The 24,965-nt window shown below is 41.4% G+C and overlaps 1 protein-coding gene and 1 pseudogene across 1 annotated transcript; both read left to right on the top strand.

Annotated features, from left to right (window-relative positions):
• The first annotated feature begins 484 nt into the window (after positions 1 to 484).
• On the top strand, positions 485 to 10,832 carry LOC139296382 (inositol monophosphatase 1-like; annotated as a pseudogene).
• A 1,482-nt stretch (positions 10,833 to 12,314) lies between these two features.
• LOC139296138 (inositol monophosphatase 1-like) lies at positions 12,315 to 23,029 on the top strand. The gene is made up of 9 exons (XM_070918459.1): positions 12,315 to 12,373; positions 13,420 to 13,508; positions 14,938 to 15,071; positions 17,186 to 17,290; positions 17,744 to 17,789; positions 19,449 to 19,557; positions 22,350 to 22,458; positions 22,539 to 22,690; positions 22,802 to 23,029. The coding sequence occupies exons 2-9, from the start codon at positions 13,446 to 13,448 to the stop codon at positions 22,927 to 22,929; spliced, it is 846 nt and encodes a 281-aa protein (XP_070774560.1). The 5' UTR covers positions 12,315 to 12,373; positions 13,420 to 13,445; the 3' UTR covers positions 22,930 to 23,029.
• Positions 23,030 to 24,965: the final 1,936 nt, after the last annotated feature.

Below are 24,965 nucleotides of genomic sequence, written 5' to 3'. Positions count from 1 at the left end.
CTCTACTTTTGTCTTTATTCTTCTTTTTGTCTTTTCAGTCTTTCTTTTCTTTCTCTGCTCCCTCTCTTCTGTCTTTGTCCTTTCCATTTCTTCTTCTTCTCTTCTTTATTATTTATTCTTCTTCTGTTTTGTGTCATTTCCTTTTCATTCTTTCTTGTTTTCTTTTTTCTTTCTTATCTTTAATTTATCTTTTATGTATCTGTTTTCTTCTTCTCTCTTTTTCTGTTTTAAAATCTTTTGTGGGTTGTCTTCTCTTTTTCTCTGTTGTCATCACTTTTTACTTTTCCTTCTTCTTTTCTTCTTCCTTCATTATTTTGTCTTTTTCTTCGTCTGTTGTCATTTTTACATGTCATAGTCTTCTTCCTTCCTCCTTCTCTTCCTCTCTTGTCCTCCTTCTTTACTGTCTCTCTCTCTTCCTCTTCTTCTTCTCCTCCTCTCTGAAGTCAGTGTTTCTTCTTCTTAGATTTTCTGCATCATCATCATTATGGCCGATTGGACTGACTGTCTGAACTTCGGGATATCCATCGTCAAACAGACCAGTGAGGTAAGAGACACACCGACCAATCACAGCAGGGCACTGCAACAGAGGTCAGAGGTCACAGGGCGAGACTTGAGTCCTCTTGACTTCTTTGAAAGAAATCTCAATATTTTGAGAAAAAGACATCTGAATTCTTCTATAATTTGTTAGTCATGTATAATAATGTTCATAATCATTATTCAATTGTAGAAGAAGAATCGGTTTATTTTTGTACAGTTTAAATGTCAGAGGTGTCGGCCAATAGCAAGGCAGCAGGTGATGTGTCTGTCCAATCAGCTGCAGGGCAAGTTGATGATGACGAGTTCAGGTTCAGTTCACAGTTTGTAAAGTTCAGCTTTGATAAGCACGTTGAGGAATGTAAAGAATGTGAGTTTTTGTGTTTGAGCTGCTGACCTATAAATGACCTTCACCTGCACTCAGGTGTACACGCGCGCACACACACACACGCACGCATGCACGCACGCACGCACGCACACACACACACACACACGCACACAGCTGTTCAGGTCAGGTGACCTCTGACCATCCTGTAGTTTGGTTTCAGTTTCTTTTCTTTTCTGAGTTTAGAGACGAAGCTCCGTGTGTTTAAACTCTGAGCGGCGGTCTCTCTTCATTCATCTTCATCTGTTTTGAGACTTTGTTTGATTAGAAGTCCACTTTTATTGTTTTTATTGTGCTACATGTTAGCTAGCATGAGATGCTGCTGTAGCTGAAGTAACACTACAGCAGTTTCCTTTAATTCAGTAGAAATATTTAAGAGTTTCATAAAATCCTTATAATGCAGTGAGCTGTATATATTTGTGTACTTGTCCGGCAGACCTTTCACTACCATAACTGACAATACTACAATGAGTTATTGTAGGTCCCATATCTGTAGCCTGAACTGACGTCACGTGTGTGAACAGTTTAGCTGTTATTAATTGATTAATATGTCAATTAATCGGCTTCATTATCATATAATTATTAGCTTCCATGCGAGAAGCTGATTAAAGCTTAGCGAGCTGTGTGGTTACTAAAACTGATCTATTTAATATAATACTACTACTACTACTACATAATACTACTACTACTACTGCTACTACTAATAAGAAAAGATAAACTAAGATAATTCTTTATTAATCCTTCAGTTGGGAAATTTGCATTGTTCCAGCAGCATACTTGGAGGTCTACTGGGAGCAGGTCTGACTGTAGTGGAGGTGGTGGGAGAAAGGCGGATGATGGCTAAGCTATCATCCCTGAGAGAGAACATGTCCCACCCCATGCAGGACACTCTGGCAGCACTGGGCAGCTCCTTCAGTGACAGGCTGCTTTACCCGTGGTGTGTGAAGGAGAGACACCGCAGGTCTTTCCTCCCGGCTGCTGTCAGGTTTTACAATCAGACCTGCTCCCAGTAGACCTGCTCCCAGTAGACCACGCACAAATGCGAATGGACAATCCACATATTTCTGAATGTACAGGTGCATCTCAATGAATTAGAATATTGAGGAAAAGTTAATCTATTTCAGTAATTCAATTCAAAAAGTGAAACTCATATATTATATAGATTCATTACACACAGAGTGAAATATTTCAAGCCTTTATTTCTTTTAATTCTCATGATGATGGCGTACAGCTAATGAAAAACCCAAATTCAGTATCTCAGAAAATTAGAATATTACATAAGACCCATTAAAAAACGGATTTTTAATACAGAAATGTCGGCCTACTGAAAAGTATGTTCATGTATATGCACTCAATACTTGGTCGGGGGTCCTTTTGCATGAATTACTGCATCAATGCAGCGTGGCATGGAGGCGATCAGCCTGTGGCACTACTGAGGTGTTATGGAAGCCCAGGTTGCTTTGATAGCGGCCTTCAGCTCGTCTGCATTGTTGGGTCTGGTGTCTCTCATCTTTCTCTTGACAATACCCCATAGATTCTCTATGGGGTTCAGGTCAGGCGAGTTTGCTGGCCAATCAAGCACAGTAATACCATGGTCATTAAACCAGGTATTGGTACTTTTGGCAGTGTGGGCAGGTGCCAAGTCTTGCTGGAAAATGAAATCAGCATCTCCATAAAGCTCGTCAGCAGAAGGAAGCATGAAGTGCTCTAAAATTTCCTGGTAGATGGCTGTGTTGACTTTGGACTTGATAAAACACAGTGGACCAACACCAGCAGATGACATGGCTCCCCAAATCATCACTGACTGTGGAAACTACACACTGGACTTCAGGCAACTTGGATTCTGTGCCTCTCCACTATTCCTCCAGACTCTGGGACCTTGATTTCCAAATGAAATGCAAAATGTACTTTCATCTGAAAAGAGGACTTTGGACCACTGAGCAAGAGTCCAGTTCTTTTTCTCCTTAGCCCAGGTAAGACGCTTCTGGCGTTGTCTCTGTTTCAGGAGTGGCTTGACACTAGGAATGCGACAGTTGTAGCCCATGTCCTGGATACGTCTGTGCGTGGTGGCTCTTGATGCACTGACTCCAGCCTCAGTCCACTCCTTGTGAATCTCCCCCAAATTCTTGAATGGCCTTTGCTTCACAATCCTCTCAAGGCTGCGGTTATCCCTGTTGCTTGTGCACCTTTTTCTACCACACTTTTTCCTTCCACTCAACTTTCTATGAATATGCTTGGACACAGCACTCTGTGAACAGCCAGCTTCTTTAGCAATGACCTTTCGTGGCTTACCCTCCTTGAAGAGGGTGTCAATGACTGTCTTCCGGACAACTGCCAAGTCAACTGTCAGTCTTCCCCATGATTGTGTAGCCTACTGAACCAGACTGAGACCATTTAAAGGCTCAGGAAACCTTTGCAGGTGTTTTGAGTTAATTAGCTGATTCGAGTGTGACACCGTGAGTCTACAATATTGAACTTTTTCACAATATTCTAATTTTCTGAGATACAAAATTTTAGGTTTTCATTAGCTGTAAGCCATAATCATCAAAATGAAAAGAAATAAAGGCTTGAAATATTTCACTCTGTGTGTAATGAATCTATGTTTCACTTTTTGAATTGAATTACTGAAATGAATTAACTTTTCCTCAATATTCTAATTCATTGAGATGCGCCTGTATAACAAATGGTGCAATACCCACACCTCGATGTACAATACAGTACAATCATTTTACCTTTATTTCTTTCATTCTGTGAATTTGTAAATTTGTAAATTATAGTTGTATTTTAGTTTTAGCAGCTTTTTTATAACACTCTTTATTGTTTTTATCTATTATATCTTGATTTTCTACTCTACTTGTCTCTATTGCACTATCCTGTATGCTGCTGGAACAATGCAAATTTCCCCGCTGAGGGATCAATAAAGGATTATCTTATCTTATCTTACTACTACTGCTACATAATACTATTACTACTGCTACTACAACTAATGTCCACTACTACAAACTACATAATAATAATACCACTACATACTACATAATACTAATAGATACTACTACTACTACTACTGCTACTACATAATAGTAGTACTTCTACTACTGACACTAATACTAATAACGTGTTTTTCAGATCGTCCTGTCGGCGTTTCAGCAGCAGAAAGAAGTGAAGTTGAAAAGTTCTCCGGCTGATTTGGTGACAGAAACTGATCAAAGAGTTGAGAAGATCCTCATCTCTGCAATCAGGAACAAATATCCACAACACAGGTTCTACTTTTATTCTACTGTAGGAACAAATATTCACAACACAGGTTCTATTTTTATTCTACTGTAGGAACAAATATTCACAACACAGGTTCTACTTTTATTCTATTGTATTCTACTGTAGGAACAAATATCCACAACACAGGTTCTACTTTTATTCTACTGTAGGAACAAATATTCACAACACAGGTTCCACTTTTATTCTATTGTATTCTCCTGTATGAACAAATATCCACAACACAGGTTCTACTTTTATTCTACTTTAGGAACAAATATCCACAACACAGGTTCTATTTTTATTCTACTGTAGGAACAAATATTCACAACACAGGTTCTACTTTTATTCTATTGTATTCTACTGTAGGAACAGATATCCACAACACAGGTTCTTTTTTGGAGACTCTAGGAACCACAAGCAACCCTGCACTCTGGGAGCGCAGTTCTCTAGTGGGGTAATAGGGTACTATGAGCTCTTTAAGATATGATGGTGCCTGACCAGTAAGAGCTTTGTAAGTCAAGAGAAGGATTTTAAACTCTATTCTAGATTTTACAGGGAGCCAGTGCAGCAAAGCTAATACAGGAGAAATATGATCTCTTTTCCTGGTTCCTGTCAGTACACGTGCTGCAGCATTCTGGATCAGCTGGAGAGTCCTCAGGGACTTATTGGGACAGCCTGATAATAAGGAATTGTAATAATCCAGCCTAGACGTGACAAATGCATGGACTAATTTTTCTGCATCTGTTTGAGACAGGATCTTCCTGATTTTTGCAATGTTACGGAGGTGAAAGAAGGCAGTCCTTGAAGTTTGTTTTACATGGGAGTTAAAGGACATGTCCTGATCAAAGACAACTCCGAGATTCCTCACAGTGGCGCTGGAGGCCAGGGTAATGCCATCTAGGGTAACAATATCCTTAGATACTGTGTTTCTGAGGTGTTCAGGGCCAAGAACAACAACTTCTGTTTTGTCCGAGTTCAACATCAGATGATTACAGGTCATCCAGGTCTTTATGTCCTTAAGGCATGCTTGAAGCTTGGCTAACTGATGAGGTTCTTCTGGCTTGATAAATATAACTGGGTATCATCCGCATAGCAATGAAAATGTATGGAGTGTTTTCTAATGATATCTCCTAAAGGAAGCATATATAAGGTGAATAGTATTGGTCCAAGTACAGACCCTTGTGGAACTCCATGACTGACTTTGGCGTATATGGAGGATTCATCGTTAACATGTACAAACAATACAAAGATTGATTTGATAAATACGACTTAAACCAGCTTAGTGCGGTTCCTTTGATGCCAATTAAATGTTCCAGTCTCTGTAATAGGATATGATGGTCAATGGTGTCGAATGCAGCACTAAGGTCTAACAAAACAAGTATAGAGACAAGTCCCTTGTCTGATGCAGTTAGAAGGTCATCTGTAACTTTCACCAGCGCTGTCTCTGTGCTATGATGCAGCTGTCTGGTGAGTGCTTTCTCAAGAATCTTGGAGAGAAAGGGAAGGTTAGATATAGGTCTATAGTTGGCTAAAACCTCTGGATCAAGAGTGGGCTTTTTAAGAAGAGGTTTAATTACAGCTACTTTAAAGGACTGTGGTACGTAGCCTGTTAATAACGACAGATTGGTCATGTCTAGTAAAGAAGTGCTGACTAAAGGTAAAACCTCTTTAAGCAACCTACTTGGGATGGGGTCTAAGAGACAAGTTGATGGCTTAGATGAAGAAATGGTTTTAGTAATTTGGTTAAGGTCGATGGGAGAAAAGCAATCTAAATATACATCAGGTTTTATAGCTGTTTCTGAGATTCCTGTGTTTGAAGGTAAGGTACCACCTGAAGACAGGAGGTGATCAATTCTGTCTCTAATAGTTAGAATTTTATCATTAAAGAAGCTCATGAAGTCATTACTGCTGAGTGTTATAGGAATACATGGCTCCATAGAGCTGTGAGTCTTTGTCAGCCTGGCTACAGTGCTGAAGAGAAACCTGGGGTTGTTCTTGTTGTCTTCTATTAATGATGAGTAATAGGCTGCTCTGGCTTTACAGAGGGCCTGCCTATAAATTCTAAGACCTTGCCAAATTAAACATGATTCCTCCAGTTTGGTGGAGCGCCATTTCCTTTCAAGTTTCTGCACTGTTTGCTTTAATTTGCGGGTTTGGGTGTTATACCATGGAGCTGACTTTCTTTGTTTTATTATCTTCTTTTTAAGAGGGGCAATAGAGTCAAGTGTCAATCGCATTGAGCCTGCAGCACTGTCAACAAGATTGTTCATTTGGGAGGGACGAAGGTTAGCATTGGAGTCCTCAGTTTTATTGAGACGTGGCATTGAATTAAATGCAGATGGAAACACTACCTTAAATTTAGCTACAGCACGATCAGACAGATATCTGGTGTAGACTTTTTTGCCTGATGGCGTGTAGTCCAGTAATAGGAATTCAAAAGTTATTAGATAATTGTCCGATAACAAAGGATTCTGTGGAAAGACTATTAGATGTTCAATTTCAAGTCCATATGTCAGAACCAGGTCGAGGGTGTGATTAAAACAGAGTGGGTTTCTGTACCCTCTGACAGAAGCCGATCGAATCCAATAAAGAGATAAATGCAGTACCAAGGTTATCATTGTCAACGTCCACATGAATAATAAAATCACCTACGATTATGACTTTGTCTGTTTTAAGGACTAAACCTGATAAAAACTCTGAGAATTCAGATAGAATTTCAGAGTATGGACCTGGAGCGGGATAGACTATAACGAATAAAACTGGCTTCAGTGTTTTCCAGGTTGGGAGTAAGAGACTCAGAACAAGGCTTTCCAATGAGTTATAATCCAGTTTAGGTCTAGAGTTCATCAACAGGCTTGAGTCAAAAATGGCTGCAACTCCACCTCCTCGGCCGGTGCCTCGAGGGATGTGAGTATTGAAAGGCTGGGCGGAGTGGATTCATTCAGGCTGACATATTCTTCATGACACAGCCAGGTTTCTGTCAGGCACAGTAGATCAATATGATTATCTGATATTAGCTCGTTTACTAATACAGCTTTAGATGACAGAGATCCGATGTTTAACAGTGGTGGTCTTAAGTTTTTATTAATGACTCCTCCCCTGTTTATTTTTGATTGAATTAATTTGAATTAATAAAGTGGTCGGGGGGCAGACACAGTCATTATGGGGTTTTGGGTGGGTAACTGCTCTAATGGAAGTTCAGAGAAGCGTGTAGGACTGCGACTCTGCCTCCTGGTCTGGACTCTGGGTTGTCACGGTTTTGGTTCACTAATAAAGTTGGTCAGATTTCTAGATATGAGAGCCGCTCCATCCAAAGTGGGCTAAATCATCAGACCAGGTCTCCTCCAGAAAGTCCGCCAATTATCTACGAAGCCCACATCGTTTGCTGGACACCACCTTGACAGCCAGCGGTTGAATGATGACATGCGGCTAAACATATCATCACTGGTCAAATTGGGTAGGGGCCCAGAGAAAAGTCCGACAAACATACACACCGACTCCACATTAATTTTTGTGACCTCCAATTGGCGTAATCGGGAGTCATTACTGCCGACGTGAATAACAATCTGACTGCAGTTTTAAATTTGATTCAATGTCGCCCGCACTGGCCCCAGGAATGCATTTCACTATGGTCGCTGGTGTCGCTAACTTCACGTTTCTGACTATGGAGCTGCCAATTACCAGAATCTGCTTCTCAAAACCATTACAGGTTCTACTATTATTCTATTGTATTCCACTGTAGGAACAAATATCCACATTACAGGTTCTACTATGATTCCAAAACTTTTACTCTTCTTCCTCCTTCTTTCTGTTATTGTCACCTCATTTGTGTTCATGTGTTGAAACCCTTTGATCTACTCTTAACATGTCCATTAGTTCGTTCACTCTCAACAGATAGGAAGTCAGTAGGTAAATGCTGCTGTTGTTTAACCTGCGACCCTCAGGTTCATCGGGGAGGAGTCTGTAGCTGCAGGTGAGCGTCTGGAGCTGACTGACAGTCCCACCTGGATCATCGACCCCATCGATGGGACTGTGAACTTCGTACACAGGTGAGTGGCCCCGCCCACACTGTGATGTCATAGACAGGAATTTTACACCTGCTAACAAAGACATCACTTCACACAACATCAATGGAAAGAATCTACCTGTACTGTGATGATGTCCCAGCAGAGACACTGTTTGGTTCCTTCATTAATTTTGATCGACTCAAGTTTGTGTTAATCAACACTTCCTGCTGATGTTTCACAATAGAAGTGTGCCAGTGCAGCAAAGGGATTCTTCTCCCTGAAGCGCTTGAAGGCTTTTAGTTTGAAAGCAATGGAGGAAGTGTTGAGCAAACCTAAAAAATAGCACGGAAAACACCAAGGAAAACTGTATAAATTATATGAACATGTTTTCAGAATCAGAATCAGAATCAGAAATACTTTATTATCTTAAAAAGTACTGAGTTAAATAACGAATAAAGGAGAAAAGTAAGAAAAAACAAGAAAACAAACAGGAGCGACTGAAACAGGCTGCATGCACGGTTGGCGCATGCGCACTACTGCACATCTGTCTATATCCATCAATTCAATTCAACACTCAACATTAACACAACATTAATATTGATATATATTAATTATACTGTATACAGTATATCCCAAGCACGTGTACATGTGTGTGCTGATGAATGGTTTATGTTTAGGGAAGGATGAAGGGGTACAGCAGCTATATTGAACCGAATCCCCAGTTAACAGTAATGTAATGGATCGTATGTAGGAACAGAGTGTGTTGATACATGTTGAGCAGCATGATGTGTCCTGTCTCCTTCTCCTTTGTCTCCTCCAGTCTAGGCCTATAGCAGCATTACTTAAGGATGGTTCAGGGCTCACCTGTAATATATAGTCAATGGTGTCGATTGCAGCACTAAGATCTAACAAAACAAGTACAGAGACAAGTCCTTTGTCTGATGCTATTAGAAAGTCATCTGTAACTTTCACCAGTGCTGTCTCTGTGCTATGATGAGCTCTGAAACCTGACTGAAAGTCCTTGAGTAAGTTACATAAAGTTGTTATATAGAAAGTCACACAGCTGATCGGCAACTGCTTTCTCAAGGATCTACTTTGGCTTTTACTTTCTCATTTCCAATTTTCCAAAAAGCAGTGTTGTTGTGAAACTACTGTGGCAGAGACAGAGTATGTCTGAGAGGGGGCAGTTAGTCTCAGCACCAGCTGACTTTTCTGGGTTCAGCTCTTGGGTTTGGAGGGCTTTGGGGCTAGATTTAAAGTGATTCAAACATTTGACCAGTGTGTATCTGCCTCATTCTGCTCTATATGCATCTGTTGGTGTTTTTCTGACGTATCTGCAGACTTCTGCATTTAAAGTCACAGTTGAAGCCCAGACTTCACTATCATACAGCACAATGGGCTGGATGATACTACCAAATATTTGAAGCTAGATGTTGGATTGGAATTTGGAAATTATAGAATGTTCTCTTACATTAAGAGCTCTTCTCTTCTTCTGTATCCGTCTGTATTTGTCAATATCACTTATATCCATCCTCTGGGAACCATGAATATGTGAACCAACCTTCATGCCAATCCAACCAATAATGGTTGAGATATTTCACTTGAAATCACAAACCATCAAAGAACCATTACTCATAGAACTGTCAGTAGTTACAGCTCATAGAAGTGTTCAAGTGTAACTGTAATCAGAACCTGATGTGTTGTTTCTCCTGACAGGTTTCCATTTGTGGCCATCTCCATCGCCTTTACCGTTAACAAGCAGGTAAACTCAGCTGTCAGTTACAGGTCAGCGGTCAGAGGTCAGTGGGGGATAGACAGGAAGTAGATCGACATGTTGTTGTTGTTGTCAGATGGAGTTTGGGATCGTGTACAGCTGTGTGGAGGACAAACTGTTCTACGCTCAGAGAGGAAGAGGAGCGTTCCTGAATGGAGAGCCGCTGCATGCGTCCGGACAGGAAGGTGACATCACACACACATGAGACATCACACATGTACTCAGGTGGTATTGGATTTGTTCTGACCGTTGTTTCCCCCAATCAGATGTCAGCAGATGTGTGGTGGTGACGGAGATCGGGGCGGAGCGTGATGACCTCGCTTTGTCAACCATGACCTCCAACATCTTTAGACTGCTGAAACTACCTGTACACGGGTGAGACCAGAACACATACCAATACACCCCTGTCTGGCTCAGTTCCAGTATCTATTCATTGTGACCTCTTTAATGTGTTGTTTGTGTGTTTCTTGTATGTTCCAGCATCCGTGCCTTGGGGACAGCAGCAGTTGACATGTGTCAGGTGGCGACGGGCGGAGCCGATGCCTACTATCACATCGGGATGCATTGCTGGGACATTGCTGCCTCCGCCATCATTGTCCAAGAGGCTGGGGGCATTGTCATGGATACTGACGGTCTGTATCTGACGTGTGATGTACATGTGTGATCTATATCTTGCCTGTGTACCTGCGGGGGGCGTGTCCTCCTCTCATTGGTCCGTGTGTTATCTCAGGCTCAGAGTTTGACATGATGTCCAGGAGAGTCATCGCTGCCAGCTCCTCCACTGTGGCCAATCGTATCGCTCAGGTCATCCAGGCGTTTCCCTGTCGCCGTGACGACGAGGACCCCTGCAGGTGTGTCTGTGGAGCGACAGGTGTGAACGGAGAGTAGGTCAACTGACAGGAAGTCTGATGGGGGTGTTTCTGCGGATGTTGTGAATGAAAACACTAATAAAAGCTGAAAACTCTTCTGGATTCAGTTTCATCATTCATTCATAAATCCATGTTTTTAAAGCATCTGTAATGTATATCTTTATAATACCAATGTATGAAATGACAATATGAAAGCTGCTGTGGTGAAAAGTAACTAAGTACATTTACTCAAGTACTGTACTTAAGTACAATTTTGATGTACTTGTACTTTTCTTGAGTATTTCAGTTTTCTGCTACTTTATACTTTGTACTAATATTGTGTCCACTACATTTATTTGTTATTTTTAGTAACTTTGCAGATTTAGATTAATGATATAAAATATTATCAATAAGTAAATTATGTATTTTTACAGATTAAACTACTCAGCAGTATATGAAATACTTTTCTAATAGTTTTGCTTTTACTTTGTGCTGGCCATTAGAAAGAATGCAGGTTTAAGACGTTTCAGCATTGGCTTCGCTTTTCAGACCTGGAGGTTGGTGCTTGGTCACTACACACTACATCACAACATGGAGGACACAGTGTCCATATAGCTACAAGACAAGATGTCTACTGTGTAGACTGTCATAAATACATATTACACATATTCACAGTGAACATATTGTATACTGTAAGTACTACAGTATCGAATGTCTGCAGTATTCAGCACTTTCATAAAAATACAGCACTGCCAAAGGACACTGTCAAATATTATACACTGTAAAAAGTTAGAAATCTTCATTCTGCCTCAGCATCAGGTCTTTGTGCTGGCTCAGGCCAGAGGACTTGGTCTACATCACAGGCAACAGAAAACCCTCTGGTGTGGCGGACTCCGCCTCGACACATACTCTTCCTCCTCTGCCTCTCAGATTGTTTCCATCTATCGTTGGTCTCAACATTCAGCTCACCTGTGCCACCTGTACACTCTGAACCGGCTCATATTCTGTTCAGCTGCTTTGTGAACACTTCTGAGTCGTTGTGTGTAAACGATGACGACTGTGTTGTAGCTGTGTTCAGCTTCTCAACACCAGAGCATCACAGAATGTGCATTAGAGAGTGAGAGTGTGTTCACAGTGAATGATCCCAGATGTGGGTTCAGGGCCCTGAGTGGTTTCAGGGCTTTGGGGATCTTTGAGAATGAGGTTTAATGGTTTAGTAACATTTTGAAAGCAGGACTCTTGAAAACTGCAGGAGATCCACATACAGACTGAAACTGTAACAACAGCAGTGACAGACACATTGAGGGTTTTTGAACGGACTGGACCAATTAGATATGAAGGCGTTGGGGTGAAGAGTCCCGGTACGGTCCCGTCAGAGCAGGGGCCCTCGTGCAGCTGCAGCAAATGTGGTTCTCCATGAAGCTGCAGTGATATGTAGTTCACTGAGTGACCAGCAGGAGGCAGCAGCACTTTGCTGCACGAAGAAGAAGAAGAAAAAGAAGAAACCGGGAAGTGTGCGGAGTCGCTGACCCGCAGCAGCAGCAGCGTATTATCATCAGACTGACCGCAGGTGAGATTGTTTTATGTTATTTTATTTTGTTGTTGTTTACATGTTTGTTGCGGTGTAAGCGGCTCTTCCTTCGCCTTAAACCTCCGTCGGAAATCACCGAGTTTAACTCTGCAGTGTTAAGTAACTGTTTGACAACTGTCCCACCAGACTCCGTTCAGAAATCTGCTGTCTTAAAGCCGCTTCGTTTATTAAACGGCGGGACAGCACGGTAGGTCTATGGCTCTCTGACACGTCATCACGTACTGTCGGGTTGTACGGCTCATTAATAACCAAAAATTGGTTAAAAGATCTAATAATCCAAAGAACATTTATAAATCTACGAACAGCTTTCAACGGCGTTCTCCAGTGGACACCTGCAGTCACTGACATAGGGTCAGGATTTAGTATTTACATTAATTTATGTTTTAATATTTACTCTAATATTTAAATTCAGACTTATTTAAGAGTAGTGTGTAAATAAATACTGTGATGTTTTTACTACAGTTTTCATGTTGAGTTTGAGTGTATGAATGAATGAACAGACATGCTGTACTTCATTATAAGAGAAATGAAATAGAAATAAATGAATATAGTTAGTATATATATATTTAAAGTGATTAGGTTGTACATCAGTTCGTCTCTTCATGAAAGGAAACAGGTGAGTTTCTCAGTTTGATGCCTCAAACAAACAAAACATCAACTCACAAAATTAAATATGAACTCATTCAATCAGATTAATATGGGATCATTCCCATTGTTGATTCATCTGTCAGTTATGTTTTCATTTAACTGATTTGCAGTTTTGAAAAAGGTGAAAAACGTCGCAGTTTAGTGATGAGGTGAAAAAAAAAAAGATACATCTATTGATATATATTTATTGATTGTTATTAATGTGTTTCTTATCAATCTCAAGTGTCATGTTATTAATGTTATTTAGTAATTCAGCCGCAGTTTCTGTTTGTCCAATCAGCTGCAGTGGTGACACCTGTCAGGTGTTCATGTTATTTTGTACAGCGCTGCAGGTTGAAGAGAAACAGATCTCAAAAACACAGATTCTTCTTCTGAAGTCTTTTTAAGGAGCTGCTCTTCCAACATGGCTGACCTCTGGCAGAACGCCATGGACCACGCTGTCGCCACGGCACGCCGAGCCGGAGAGGTCTGTGTGTGTTACTGTGTGTGTGTTAAGAGAGATGAGATAATCCTTTATTAGTCCTTTAGCGGGTTAGGGTTAAATTTGCATTGTTACAGCAGCATATAGGATAGTGCAATAGTAGAGTAAGAGTAAGAAAAATCAAGACATAACAAATCAAAACAATAAAGACCGTCATAAAAAAAGCTACTAAACCTGAAAAACAACTATAATTTACAAGAAAGAAAGAAAGAAAGAAAGGTAAGGGAATTTTCTCTTACTTTTTTATTTTCTTTAGTTTGTTACCTCATTATTTATTCTTTAAATGTCAGTGCACTACATATATATTCATACGTAACAGTGCAATACATACATACATATACATTGTTATTGTATACATTTTTTACTTTTGCTATCGCAATAACATGCGTGAATTCCCTCGGTAGATAGTACGGTCTCATGCTAACGGCTAACAGCTCAATGTCCTTACTACAGAGTTGTTCTTTAAAAGTGATGTGCCCAGAGTTACACCATCTATCATTAACAAACACTGCCAGCCCTCCTCCTTTCCTCTTAGTGCTCTCCTTAGTCCTGTCTGCCCGCATCAGCTGGAAACCGTCCACTTACTGTGTGTGTGTGTGTGTGTGTGTGTGTGTGTGTGTGTGTGTGTGTGTGTGCGTGCGTGTGTGTGTCACACTGTGTGTGTTACACTGTGTGTGTGTTACACTGTGTGTGTTACACTGTGTGTGTGTGTTACACTGTGTGTGTTACTGTGTGTGTATGTGTTACTCTGTGTGTGTATGTGTTACTGTATGTGTGTGTTACACTGTGTGTGTTACTGTGTTACTGTGTGTGTGTTAGTGTTACTGTGTGTGTGTGTTAGTGTTACTGTTACTGTGTGTGTGTGTGTGTGTGTGTGTGTGTGTGTTCCAGTGTTCCAGTGTTCCAGTGGGTGTGTTACTGTTACTGTGTGTGTGTGTGTGTGTGTGTGTGTGTGTTACAGTGTTCCAGTGTGTGTGTTACTGTGTGTGTGTTACAGTGTGTGTGTTATGTGTATGGGCAGACTCTGGCTCCAAATGATGTCACCAGCGCTAAATGGCAGCGGCCGTATCCGGGAGAGTTTGGCTTCATTTTTGTACAGTTGGAGGAAGAGGAGACGCGTCGGCCATCTTTATATACAGTCTGTGGAGATGCGTCGGCCATCTTTATATACAGTCTGTGGTGGAGACGCGTCGGCCATCTTTATATACAGTCTGTGGAGACACGTCGGCCATCTTTACATACAGTCTACTGTAGAGACGTGTCGGACATCTTTTATATACAGTCTGTGGAGACACGTCAGCCATCTTTATATACAGTCTGTGGTGGAGACGCGTCGGCCATCTTTATATACAGTCTGTGGTGGAGTGTGTTCATGTGTGCATTGATCAGGTGTATTGATGTGTGTATTGATCAGGTGGTGCGTGAGGCTCTGCAGGATGACAGGAAGGTGATGACGAAGAGTTCACCAGTTGATTTGGTGACACAGACCGACCAGAAAGTGGAGCAACTCATCATCCAATCAGTGAAGGAGAAATTCCCCTCACACAGGTAAGAAGCTCCGCCTCCCTCATTGTGTTTGTGTTATTGATAGTTGATTAGTTCCACAGATCAATACTGTCTCTGAAGAAATGTTTGTTTGCAACAAAATGAGTCCAAACAAACAGCATGTGTACAAATAAAGTTCCAGATAAAATAAAACAAATCAGAAACAACGAGGACAACATTATTAACATGTTCCACGTTTTGACTAAAACTAGTCTTTGTCGCGGGGTTCTGTTTCAACTGTTGAATATTGGACAAATGCAGGCCTAGCTGGAAAATATTGTGAAAATATGTGATTTATTGTGCTGACTCATGGTGCAAACAGTGAGAATTTTAAAAAGATGAAAAACAAACAAAACAAACTCTACATACAGGATTACAGAATAATACAAAAAGAGAGTTCCTCAATAACTCGGATATCTTCAAAGAAAAGAAAAGATACAATTCGATAAAATCTCAAAGTTCAATATGTTACCTTCTCTGTAACCAAGGCAAGACTGACACCACCAGGGCCAAGGCAGTCCCTTTAAACCCGTAGCCCCTCCCACTAGGCTTAATGATTAGTTAAAGAACAATAATTAATAAAAAGAAAAAAAATACAATTAACACATTTTCCTAACAGATAAAGCATTTACAGCTTCTTAAACTTCTTAAATATATTTCAAATAAGAATTATTTTTATTTTCATGAACATTTTCCTTCATTCAAAACGAGTGATTTGCAACAAAAATTAATATTATAAACAAGAAACATAATTATGTCGTTCACATGACCATGAAAGTGCGCCAGCACTTCCTATTTAAGAGAGAGAAATGTTGTTTTTGCTGTTTTGCAAACTTGTTGATGCGTGATGGCGGGGTGAGTCTGCACCGCATCTCAACCTAAGGTATGTTTGTGTGAATGAACATAGAACTACTAACTAAAGTGTACACGCTCGGTCGCTCTACTGAAACGGTGAGAAGGTGTGTGTGTGTTACATGGCAGGTGTACCTGGTGTGTTTGTTGGTTCTGATGGACTTTTTAAAGACAGTTTGTTTCGTTGCTCAGTCGTGCTGAGGTGGGTGGAGTCATCACATATCATTGCTCTAGAGACTAGAAACCATCAGTCACTTCATCCATTAATCAATCAACAAAAACAGAAGCAACAGATCATTCAGAATCAGAATCAGAAACTGTTTTTTGCCAAGTAACATACATTACAAGGAATTTGCTGTGGTCTGAAGGTGCTATTGTTTTGATAACAAATAAGTAGAATATAAAAGCTAAAATAAGAATAAAAATAAGATAAGATAAATAACAACAGTGCAGTGACCAGAATAAAGTAAAGTGTCCAGGTAAAGTGTCCAGTAGGGGGTGGGTGCGTTAATGTAACGCAGGGGGAACAGGGGTGATGTACGTTAATATAACGTATAAGTAGTGTTTGTGTTCGGGGGGGGTCAATGTAAGTTCTTCAGGTTGACTGCAGAGGGGAAGAAACTGTTTTTGTGGCGGGAGGTTTTGGTCCTGATGGACCGCAGCCTCCTGCCAGAGGGGAGGGGGTCGAACAGATGGTGTCCGGGGTGGGAGGGGTCGGCAGCGATCTTCCATGCTCTCCTCAGGGTCCTGGAGGAGTACAGGTCCTGAAGAGATGGGAGGTTGCAGGCGATCACCCTCTCTGCAGAGCAGATGATACGCTGTAGTCTGCGTCTGTCCTTGGTGGAGGCAGCAGCGTACCAGACGGTGATGGAGGAGGTGAGGATGGACTCTATGATGGCAGTGTAGAAGTGAACCAGCATTGTTTGTGGCAGGTTAAACTTCCTCAGCTGCCTCAGGAAGTACATCCTCTGTTGGGCTTTCTTGATGAGGGAGCTGATGTTCAGCTCCCACCGGAGGTCCTGGCTGATGATGGAGCCCAGGAAACGGAAGGACTCCACAGTGTCCACTGGAGAGTCACACAGGGTGATGGGGGCGGGTGGGGCTGCGCTCTTCCTGAAGTCTGAAGTCAGACCTTTTTAGAATTTAAGATGATACAGATGATAGCGTTTGTCATTAGTCTGTGTGTCTGTCTGTGTGTGTGTGTGTGTGTGTGTGTGTGTGTGTGTGTGTGTGTGTGTGTGTGTGTGTGCGTGCGTGTGTGTCAGGTTCATAGGGGAGGAGTCTGTGGCTGCAGGTGAAGCTTGTGTCCTGACTGATGGTCCCACCTGGATCATTGACCCCATCGACGGGACGACCAACTTTGTTCACGCGTGAGTTTTTTTTATGAAACATACATTTATTAAAATACGCTGACATTATCATGTCATCATCAGAGACAGTCTTTATCAAACACACACTGACATCATCACTTCAGTTTCTACTGTCAAATGAATCATAGAAGTTTCCTCATAGTATAATCAGTTAGTTCATCCAGATACGTATGAACACATTCCCTGTCTTCCCTCAAACAGTGTTGTTTGTCTCCAGTCAGATAGTTTTGGTTTTGTGTGTCCAGCTTTGGACATTTCTATGTCCACCTTGATACAATCCAGGTGAAAAGTTTATTTTGAAACATTCAACACCTTCAAACCTTTCTCCCAAGTGTGGAGATGTGAGACTATGACAACCCTAACCCCCCTGACAGTGCTAATAAGTAATACTAATTAACAACACACACTGAACTTCAATAACATCCATTAATTACTGTAATGGCTCTTTCACAGATTTCCTTTTGTTGCTGTTTCCATCGGATTCTCTGTCAACAAACAGGTGAGTTCAGTTCACCACAGTCTCACTTCATGACCCACTATACTGTACCCTAGTATACTGTACCTTAGTATACTATGACCTACTATACTGTACCCTAGTATACTATGACCTACTATACTGTACCCTACTATACTATGACCTACTATACTGTACCTTAGTATACTATGACCTTCTATACTGTACTCTACTATACTATGACCTACTATACTGTACCCTACTATACTAAGACCCACTATACTGTACCCTACTATACTATGAGCTACTATACTGTACCCTACTATACTATGACCTTCTATACTGCACCTTAGTATACTATGACCTACTATACTGTACCTTTGTTTACTGTACCCTAGTATACTATGACGTACTATACTACCTTAGCATACTATGACCTACTATACTGTACCCTAGTATACTATGACCTACTATACTGTACCTTAGTATACTATGACCTTCTATACTGTACTCTACTATACTATGACCTACTATACTGTACCTTGGTTTACTGTGCCCTACTATACTATGACCTACTATACTGTACCCTAGTATACTATGATCTATACTGTACCCTACTATACTAAGACCCACTATACTGTACCCTACTATACTATGAGCTACTATACTGTACCCTAGTATACTATGACCTACTATACTGTACCCTACTATACTATGACCTACTATACTGTACCTTAGTATACTGTGACCTTCGATACTGTACCTTAGTATAGTATGACATACTATACTGTACCTTAGTTTACTGTACCCTAGTACACTATGATCTACTATACTGTACCTTGGTTTACTGTACCCTACTATACTATGACCTACTATACTTTACCCTAGTATACTATGACCTATTATACTGTACCCTACTGTACTATACTATGACCCACTATGCTGTAACCTACTCTACTATCACCTACTATACCATGACCTATTATACTGTACCCTACTATACTATACTAAAACCCACTATGCTGTACCCTACTCTACTATCACCTACTATACTGTACCTTAGTATACTGTGCCCTAATATACTATGACCTACTGTACTATACCCTACTATACTATGACCCACTATAATGTACCCTACTATACTATGACCCACTATACTGTACCCTACTATACTATGACCTACTATACTGTACCCTAGTATACTATGACCTACTATGCTGTACCCTACTGTACTATACTATGACCCACTATGCTGTACCCTAGTATACTATACTAAAACCCACTATGCTGTACCCTACTCTACTATCACCTACTATACTGTACCTTAGTATACTGTGCCCTAATATACTATGACCTACTGTACTATACCCTACTATACTATGACCCACTATAATGTACCCTACTATACTATGACCCACTATACTGTACCCTACTATACTATGACCTACTATACTGTACCCTAGTATACTTTGACCTATTATACTGTACCCTAGTATACTATGACCTACTATGCTGTACCCTACTATACTTTGACCTACTATATTGTACCCTAGTATACTATGACCTACTATACTGTACCCTACTATACTATGACCCACTTTACTGTACCCCAGTATACGATGACCAACTATACTATGATGTTCTATAGTATGACCTTCTACCTAGTGGTCTACAGTTGTCGTACCACTCCCTGTCTTCCATCAGATGGAGTTTGGTGTGGTCTACAGTTGTCTTGAAGATAAGATGTTCACTGCAAGGAAGGGAAAGGGAGCTTTCTGTAACGGAGAGCCACTGCAGGTTTCTGACCAGAAAGGTCAGTAATCAATAACAACACAAATAATTGAATCATCAATAAGTCATAAGGACGGATCAATATCCGAAAATCCAGTTTAATGCAAAGACATAATGTAATGAAGAGATGATGATTAAAAGCAACAACCGAAATCATTGAGTGTTGTATTTAAAGGGGACCTATTATGCTCATTTCCACTAACGTAGCTTTGAATAATTCATAGTTCTGCTGCCAATGCTATTCTTCTTCTTCCTACCAGGAAATCTTCCTTCCCATGCATGAAAATAAACGAAACTTTGCACATAGGTCCAGTCCCATGCCAAACTTCGTTGACTGGCATTGTGTGCTAATAGTCTTGATGGTAGCGCTACAGCAACCGTCTCAAGTTTAAAACTTCCTAACAAATCAATCTCACGTGCCACAACTTTGCGACCTTCACCAAAATTTTGGCCCATTTGAGCAGAAGTGTTCAGACGCTTTGAGCTGGCAGCAATTATGAAGTCCATCACTGTTTTTCTCAAAAACTGTGAAACTAATTAAACCTATCTCCTCCCACATGTTTTGCTCAATTGATAACAACCTTGCTACTCTCCAGCTGCTGACTGCCCTCCACAGACGATCCGGACAGATTTTTGAATGATCAAAAATGGAGCCTGTTTTACTCTAAACAGTACTGTAAACAGATATTGCGAATTCTCACTAAATAAGTCTCTGATGTTCATGAAAATAAATGACAATATTTTGATGTCACAGTAGATGTAGTGTGGTAAATTTCAGAATTATGTCTCAAAAACTGAATTTTTGACAGCATTTTGAATTCTATCCTCACATTAACATTGCAGTCAATGGAAATAGAGCATCTTTAAACATCAGTTTGTTGCTTATGGAGCAATCAGTCTTTGTAAAAATTAATTACAAACATCTCTATGTTGTCTAGATGAAGTACACAAAATCTCAGAATTTTGTTTTGATAACTGAATTTTTGACTCTAGCTTGAAATCTGCCTTTACAATCAGCTTGAAGCTGAAGTCATGGCTAAATCTTAGTGTGAGGCCACCCCCCCTTTTCCAGTTTTTCCGGGTACTGGGTGCGTCACTGGCCTTGCGGATCAGTTTGTTGAGTCTGTTGGAGTCCGCCACACTCAGCCTGCTGCCCCAGCATGCAACAGCATAGAGGATAGCACTGGCCACCACAGACTCATAGAACATCCTCAGCATAGTCCGGCAGATGTTGAAGGACCTCAGCTGCCTCAGAAAGTAGAGACGGCTCTGGCCCTTCCTGTAGAGGGCATTAGTGTTCTTTACCCGGTCCAGTTTATTGTCTATGTGAACTCCCAGGTACTTGTAATCCTCTACAATGTCCACACTGACCCCCTGGATGGAAACAGGGGTCATCTGCGCCTTGGTCCTCCTCAGATCAACAGTCAGTTCCTTTGTCTTTGTCACGTTGAGCTGCAGGTGGTTCTGCTCACACCATGTGACAAAGTTGTCCACAGCAGCCCTTTACTCCTCCTCATCACCCTTACTGATACATCCAACTATTGCTGAGTCGTCAGAAAACTTCTGAAGATGGCAGGTCTCTGTGCAGTAGCTGAAGTCCGTGGTGTAGACGGTGAAGAGGAAGGGGGAGAGGACAGTCCCCTGCGGGGCCCCGGTGTTGCTGACCACTCTGTCTGACACACAGTGTTGTAAGCGCACATACTGTGGTCTGCCAGTCAGGTAGTTGACAATCCAGGACACGAGGGGGGCATCCACCTGCAACTCCGTCAGCTTCTCACCCAGTAGAGCCGGACGGATGGTGTTGAACGCACTGGAGAAGTCAAAAAAACATGACTCTCACAGTGCTCGCCGGCTTATCCAGGTGGGCGTAGACGCAGTTGAGCAGGTAGATGATGGCATCCTCCACTCCAAGTCGGGGCTGATAGGCGAACTGAAGGGGGTCCAAGTGTGGCTTGACCAAGGGCCGGAGCTGCTCTAGGACGAGTCTCTCCAGGGTCTTCATGATGTGGGAGGTCAGTGCCACGGGTCTGTAGTCCTTGGAGCCACTGGGTCGCGGCGTCTTTGGCACAGGAACGAGGCAGGACGTCTTCCACAGCACGGGGACCCTCTGAAGACTCAGGCTCATGTTGAAGACGTGGTGAAGTACTCCACATAGCTGGGGGGCACAGGCTTTAAGCACCCTGGGGCTGACACCATCGGGGCCTGCAGCCTTGCTGGAGTGGAGTCTCCTCAGCTGTCTTCTAACATGGTCGGCAGTGAAGCACATTGTAGAGGTGACCGGTGGGGGAGGGGTGGAGTCATCAGGTTGAAGAGTGCCGTCAGCCTGGGGACTGGGGAACGAGGTGTGAGGAAAGCTTTCAAAGGGGGGTGGGGGGCTGTGAGGAGCCGGAGGGGGAGGGGGAGTGGAATAGGTGAAGGTTGGAGGCAGACAGCAGAAGAGTCATGGGGGGGTTGAGCAGGGCCCACAGAGTCAAATCTGTTGAAAAACAGATTCAGTTCGTTGGCCCGGTCCACACTGCCTTCAGCTCCTCTGTTGTTGCTCGGCCTGTAACCCGTGATAGTCCTCATTCCACTCCAGACCTCTCTGTTCCTCTTTAAAACAACATGTTTAAAATGTCTGGAGCAGGAACAGAGTGGTGCAGGTGTGAAGAGATCTGAGTCTGAATGAGACTTTCTGAGACAAGTAACTGTTTAAAGTACTGATCTCTGTTAATACAAGTTATAACTTGGCACAACAAAAACGTGCAGTAACAGAATATGATGTCATGATGCTCTGAGCCAATCAGAATTTAACCTGTCCTTTTTTTCTGTCAGACATTAAACAGTCGATTATCGCCACAGAGTTTGGATCCAGCAGAGACCCTGAAGCTGTTGACAAAATCTTCTCTAGCCTGAAGAACATCCTCTGCATCCCTGTTCACGGGTAATACTACTGATACTGCAGTAATACTACTGATATTGTAATGTAAATGTGTAGTTTTAACAGTATATGCATGTTTCCAGGGTGCGTGGTGCAGGAACTGCAGCGATCAACATGTGTCTGGTGGCATCTGGTTGTGTTGAAGCGTATTATGAGATTGGGATCCACGTGTGGGATGTTGCTGCCAGCTCACTGATCGTCTCCGAGGCCGGAGGAGTCCTGATGGACGTGGAGGGTAAACATGCTCAAACAGAAGCTCCGTGTTTCTGCTGATGATTCAAATAGAGAGATTGACGTTGAGACATTCAGTCTGCTGCCAAGTGTTTACTATGTGGTCTGTGTTCAGGAGGAGCGGTGGACCTGATGTCCAGAAGAATCATCGCTGCCAACAGCAGAACCATCGCTGAAAGGATCGTCAAAGAGATCGACTCCTTCAGTCCGTCCAGAGACGACGCTCCACCACTGCCGCTCTAACAGTGACGGAGGGCAGTGCATTGTGGGTTAAACAATATATTTTATGTGTTCAGTCTGATGCTGTTTAGTAAAGTTTGTGATAAAGTTTCTCATAAAAACATCTGGACGACGTGTGTTACTTAAAGACCACCAGTGTTACATCAGAACGACAGGTGAGGTAAAAAGATGACAGCCATCATCATCATCATCATCATTATTAGAAATGGAGTGTGTAGCAATAGAGGCCTGGACCGATCCGGGGAAAATCACCATTATTCATTAGTATAACCCCTGCATTAAGTTATTTTCAGGAAGTGATGGATAAGATTAAGTTACCAGTAGTAATAAACTATGGGGAAGTAAGAAGAGAGAGAAAAACAATCTAGTCATATTAAATAATGGCTGACCAACATGGATTAAAACTAGCCGGGCAATTTCATCCTCTATTAGATACCACAATTACTTCAGCAGAATTGACATTAATCCGTGGGTGGGAAGTGATCATGTGCCAATAATTAATAATACTTAATTGAGGAACCAATCAACTTCTCCTTGAGGCTTAATTTTAAGGGGCGTAAATAGAATTTGAGAATAATGTGAATGCAGAAACTAAGTAATATGATGAGCTGCAAGAAAACAAATCCCCAAAGAGGCACAATGGTCCCGTGGTGGAATGAGGGATCTAACTCTGAAGTCCGAGCCAGAAAAGTTAAAAGTTAAAAAGACATCCGCTTGATAGCTGTGTTATTGAATACAAGTGATTTAGAGCCAAAGCTAATAAAAAAGATCTGGAATTTAGTTTGCAGAATGACAGCAGTATTTACGAAGTCCTGCCCCCCCCCCCAAAAAAAAGTGTTGAGGCTGTAAAATATAGGAAAAGCCAATGTTGGCAAAAGAGTTCCAAACAATTCATAGTTCAAACTATGTAAGTGAGGAAAATATGAGGAGAGGAAACATTAGGCAAACAGAAGAAATGACAAATGAATAATTACTGTCAATGTGTTTTTCATTAGAGGAATTAAAGAGCTATCAAGGCAAAGATACCACAGGTAGAGATGGACTGGGATATCAACTATTACACACACTGGAGGGCTGGTGTTAACCCTAATCAATAACGTGTGGGAGATTTGTTGGAAACATGCTGTAACAATTGTAACTTTGAAACCCGGGAAGGAGCCCAATAACCCTGTTTCTCACTGGACCGTTGCCCTGACCTCTGTATTATGTAAAATAATGGAACAAATGGGAACAGACACATCAGAACAGATGCTGGCGGCGCTCAACTATGGACGCTATCCTGAATCTAGACACTGATACCAAGAAAGCTGCAGCAAATCAAGAAATTCAAAGAGCGATTCAAAGTGACTGAGTGGACCAATGATATCCATAGACAAAACAAAATACATGATATGAAAAGAAATCAGAGAAAAGGTTTTAATATATATATGATATAAAAATATACATATATTTATGTCATATATATTAAAACCTTTTGATGAAAGGGTGACATGGACAGTGCACAGGACTATGAGGCTGACAGAGAGTAAGTCATAATGATAAACAGAGCAATGATTAGATCAGTTATTGGTTATGGATGCACGGTTTACGGATCAGCAGCTCCTACAGTGATTAAAAAACTGGATATAATACAAACTAAAGCCCTGAAAATACATAGCGGGGCATTTCACACTATTCCAGTACCTGCCCTGTTGACAGAAGTGTTGAATATAAACTTGGGTTGAATTTCTTGATGAAAATAAAAGGACATGGACATAACAATGTCTGTTAGATCAACACTGGGAACGCTTGTGAAGAGCGAGAAGGACCTAAATAATAAAATTTGGAAATAATTAATGTTAATGTCTGTTGGTCAGTTGTGCCATCATGGCTGATCCCAGAACCTGAAGTTGATCTATGCATACATAATAATAATTATGATAATTAATAATAAAAGAAAGAAATCAGGAGATCGAGTCTGCAACAAGAATGAAGTTTGTATTTACAGATTTATACAGATGGATCAAAGGAACCATACCTGAATTAAGAATCAAAAACAG

This window comes from Enoplosus armatus, chromosome 14 (assembly GCF_043641665.1).
Source record: "Enoplosus armatus isolate fEnoArm2 chromosome 14, fEnoArm2.hap1, whole genome shotgun sequence".
NCBI classification, from domain to species: domain Eukaryota; kingdom Metazoa; phylum Chordata; class Actinopteri; order Centrarchiformes; family Enoplosidae; genus Enoplosus; species Enoplosus armatus.
The sequence above is the reverse complement of the archived record's forward strand: the minus strand, read 5'-3'. Positions and strand labels throughout refer to the sequence as shown.

What these genes read in the sequence shown, in the direction of transcription:
- LOC139296138 (XM_070918459.1), top strand. Translation starts at nt 13,446, where the DNA reads ATGGCTGACCTCTGGCAGAACGCCATGGACCACGCTGTCGCCACGGCA. An exon ending in GATTCTCTGTCAACAAACAG is followed by an intron (nt 17,790 to 19,448) that starts GTGAGTTCAGTT and finishes GTCTTCCATCAG; the next exon opens with ATGGAGTTTGGTGTGGTCTA. An exon ending in GCAGGTTTCTGACCAGAAAG is followed by an intron (nt 19,558 to 22,349) that starts GTCAGTAATCAA and finishes TTTTTCTGTCAG; the next exon opens with ACATTAAACAGTCGATTATC.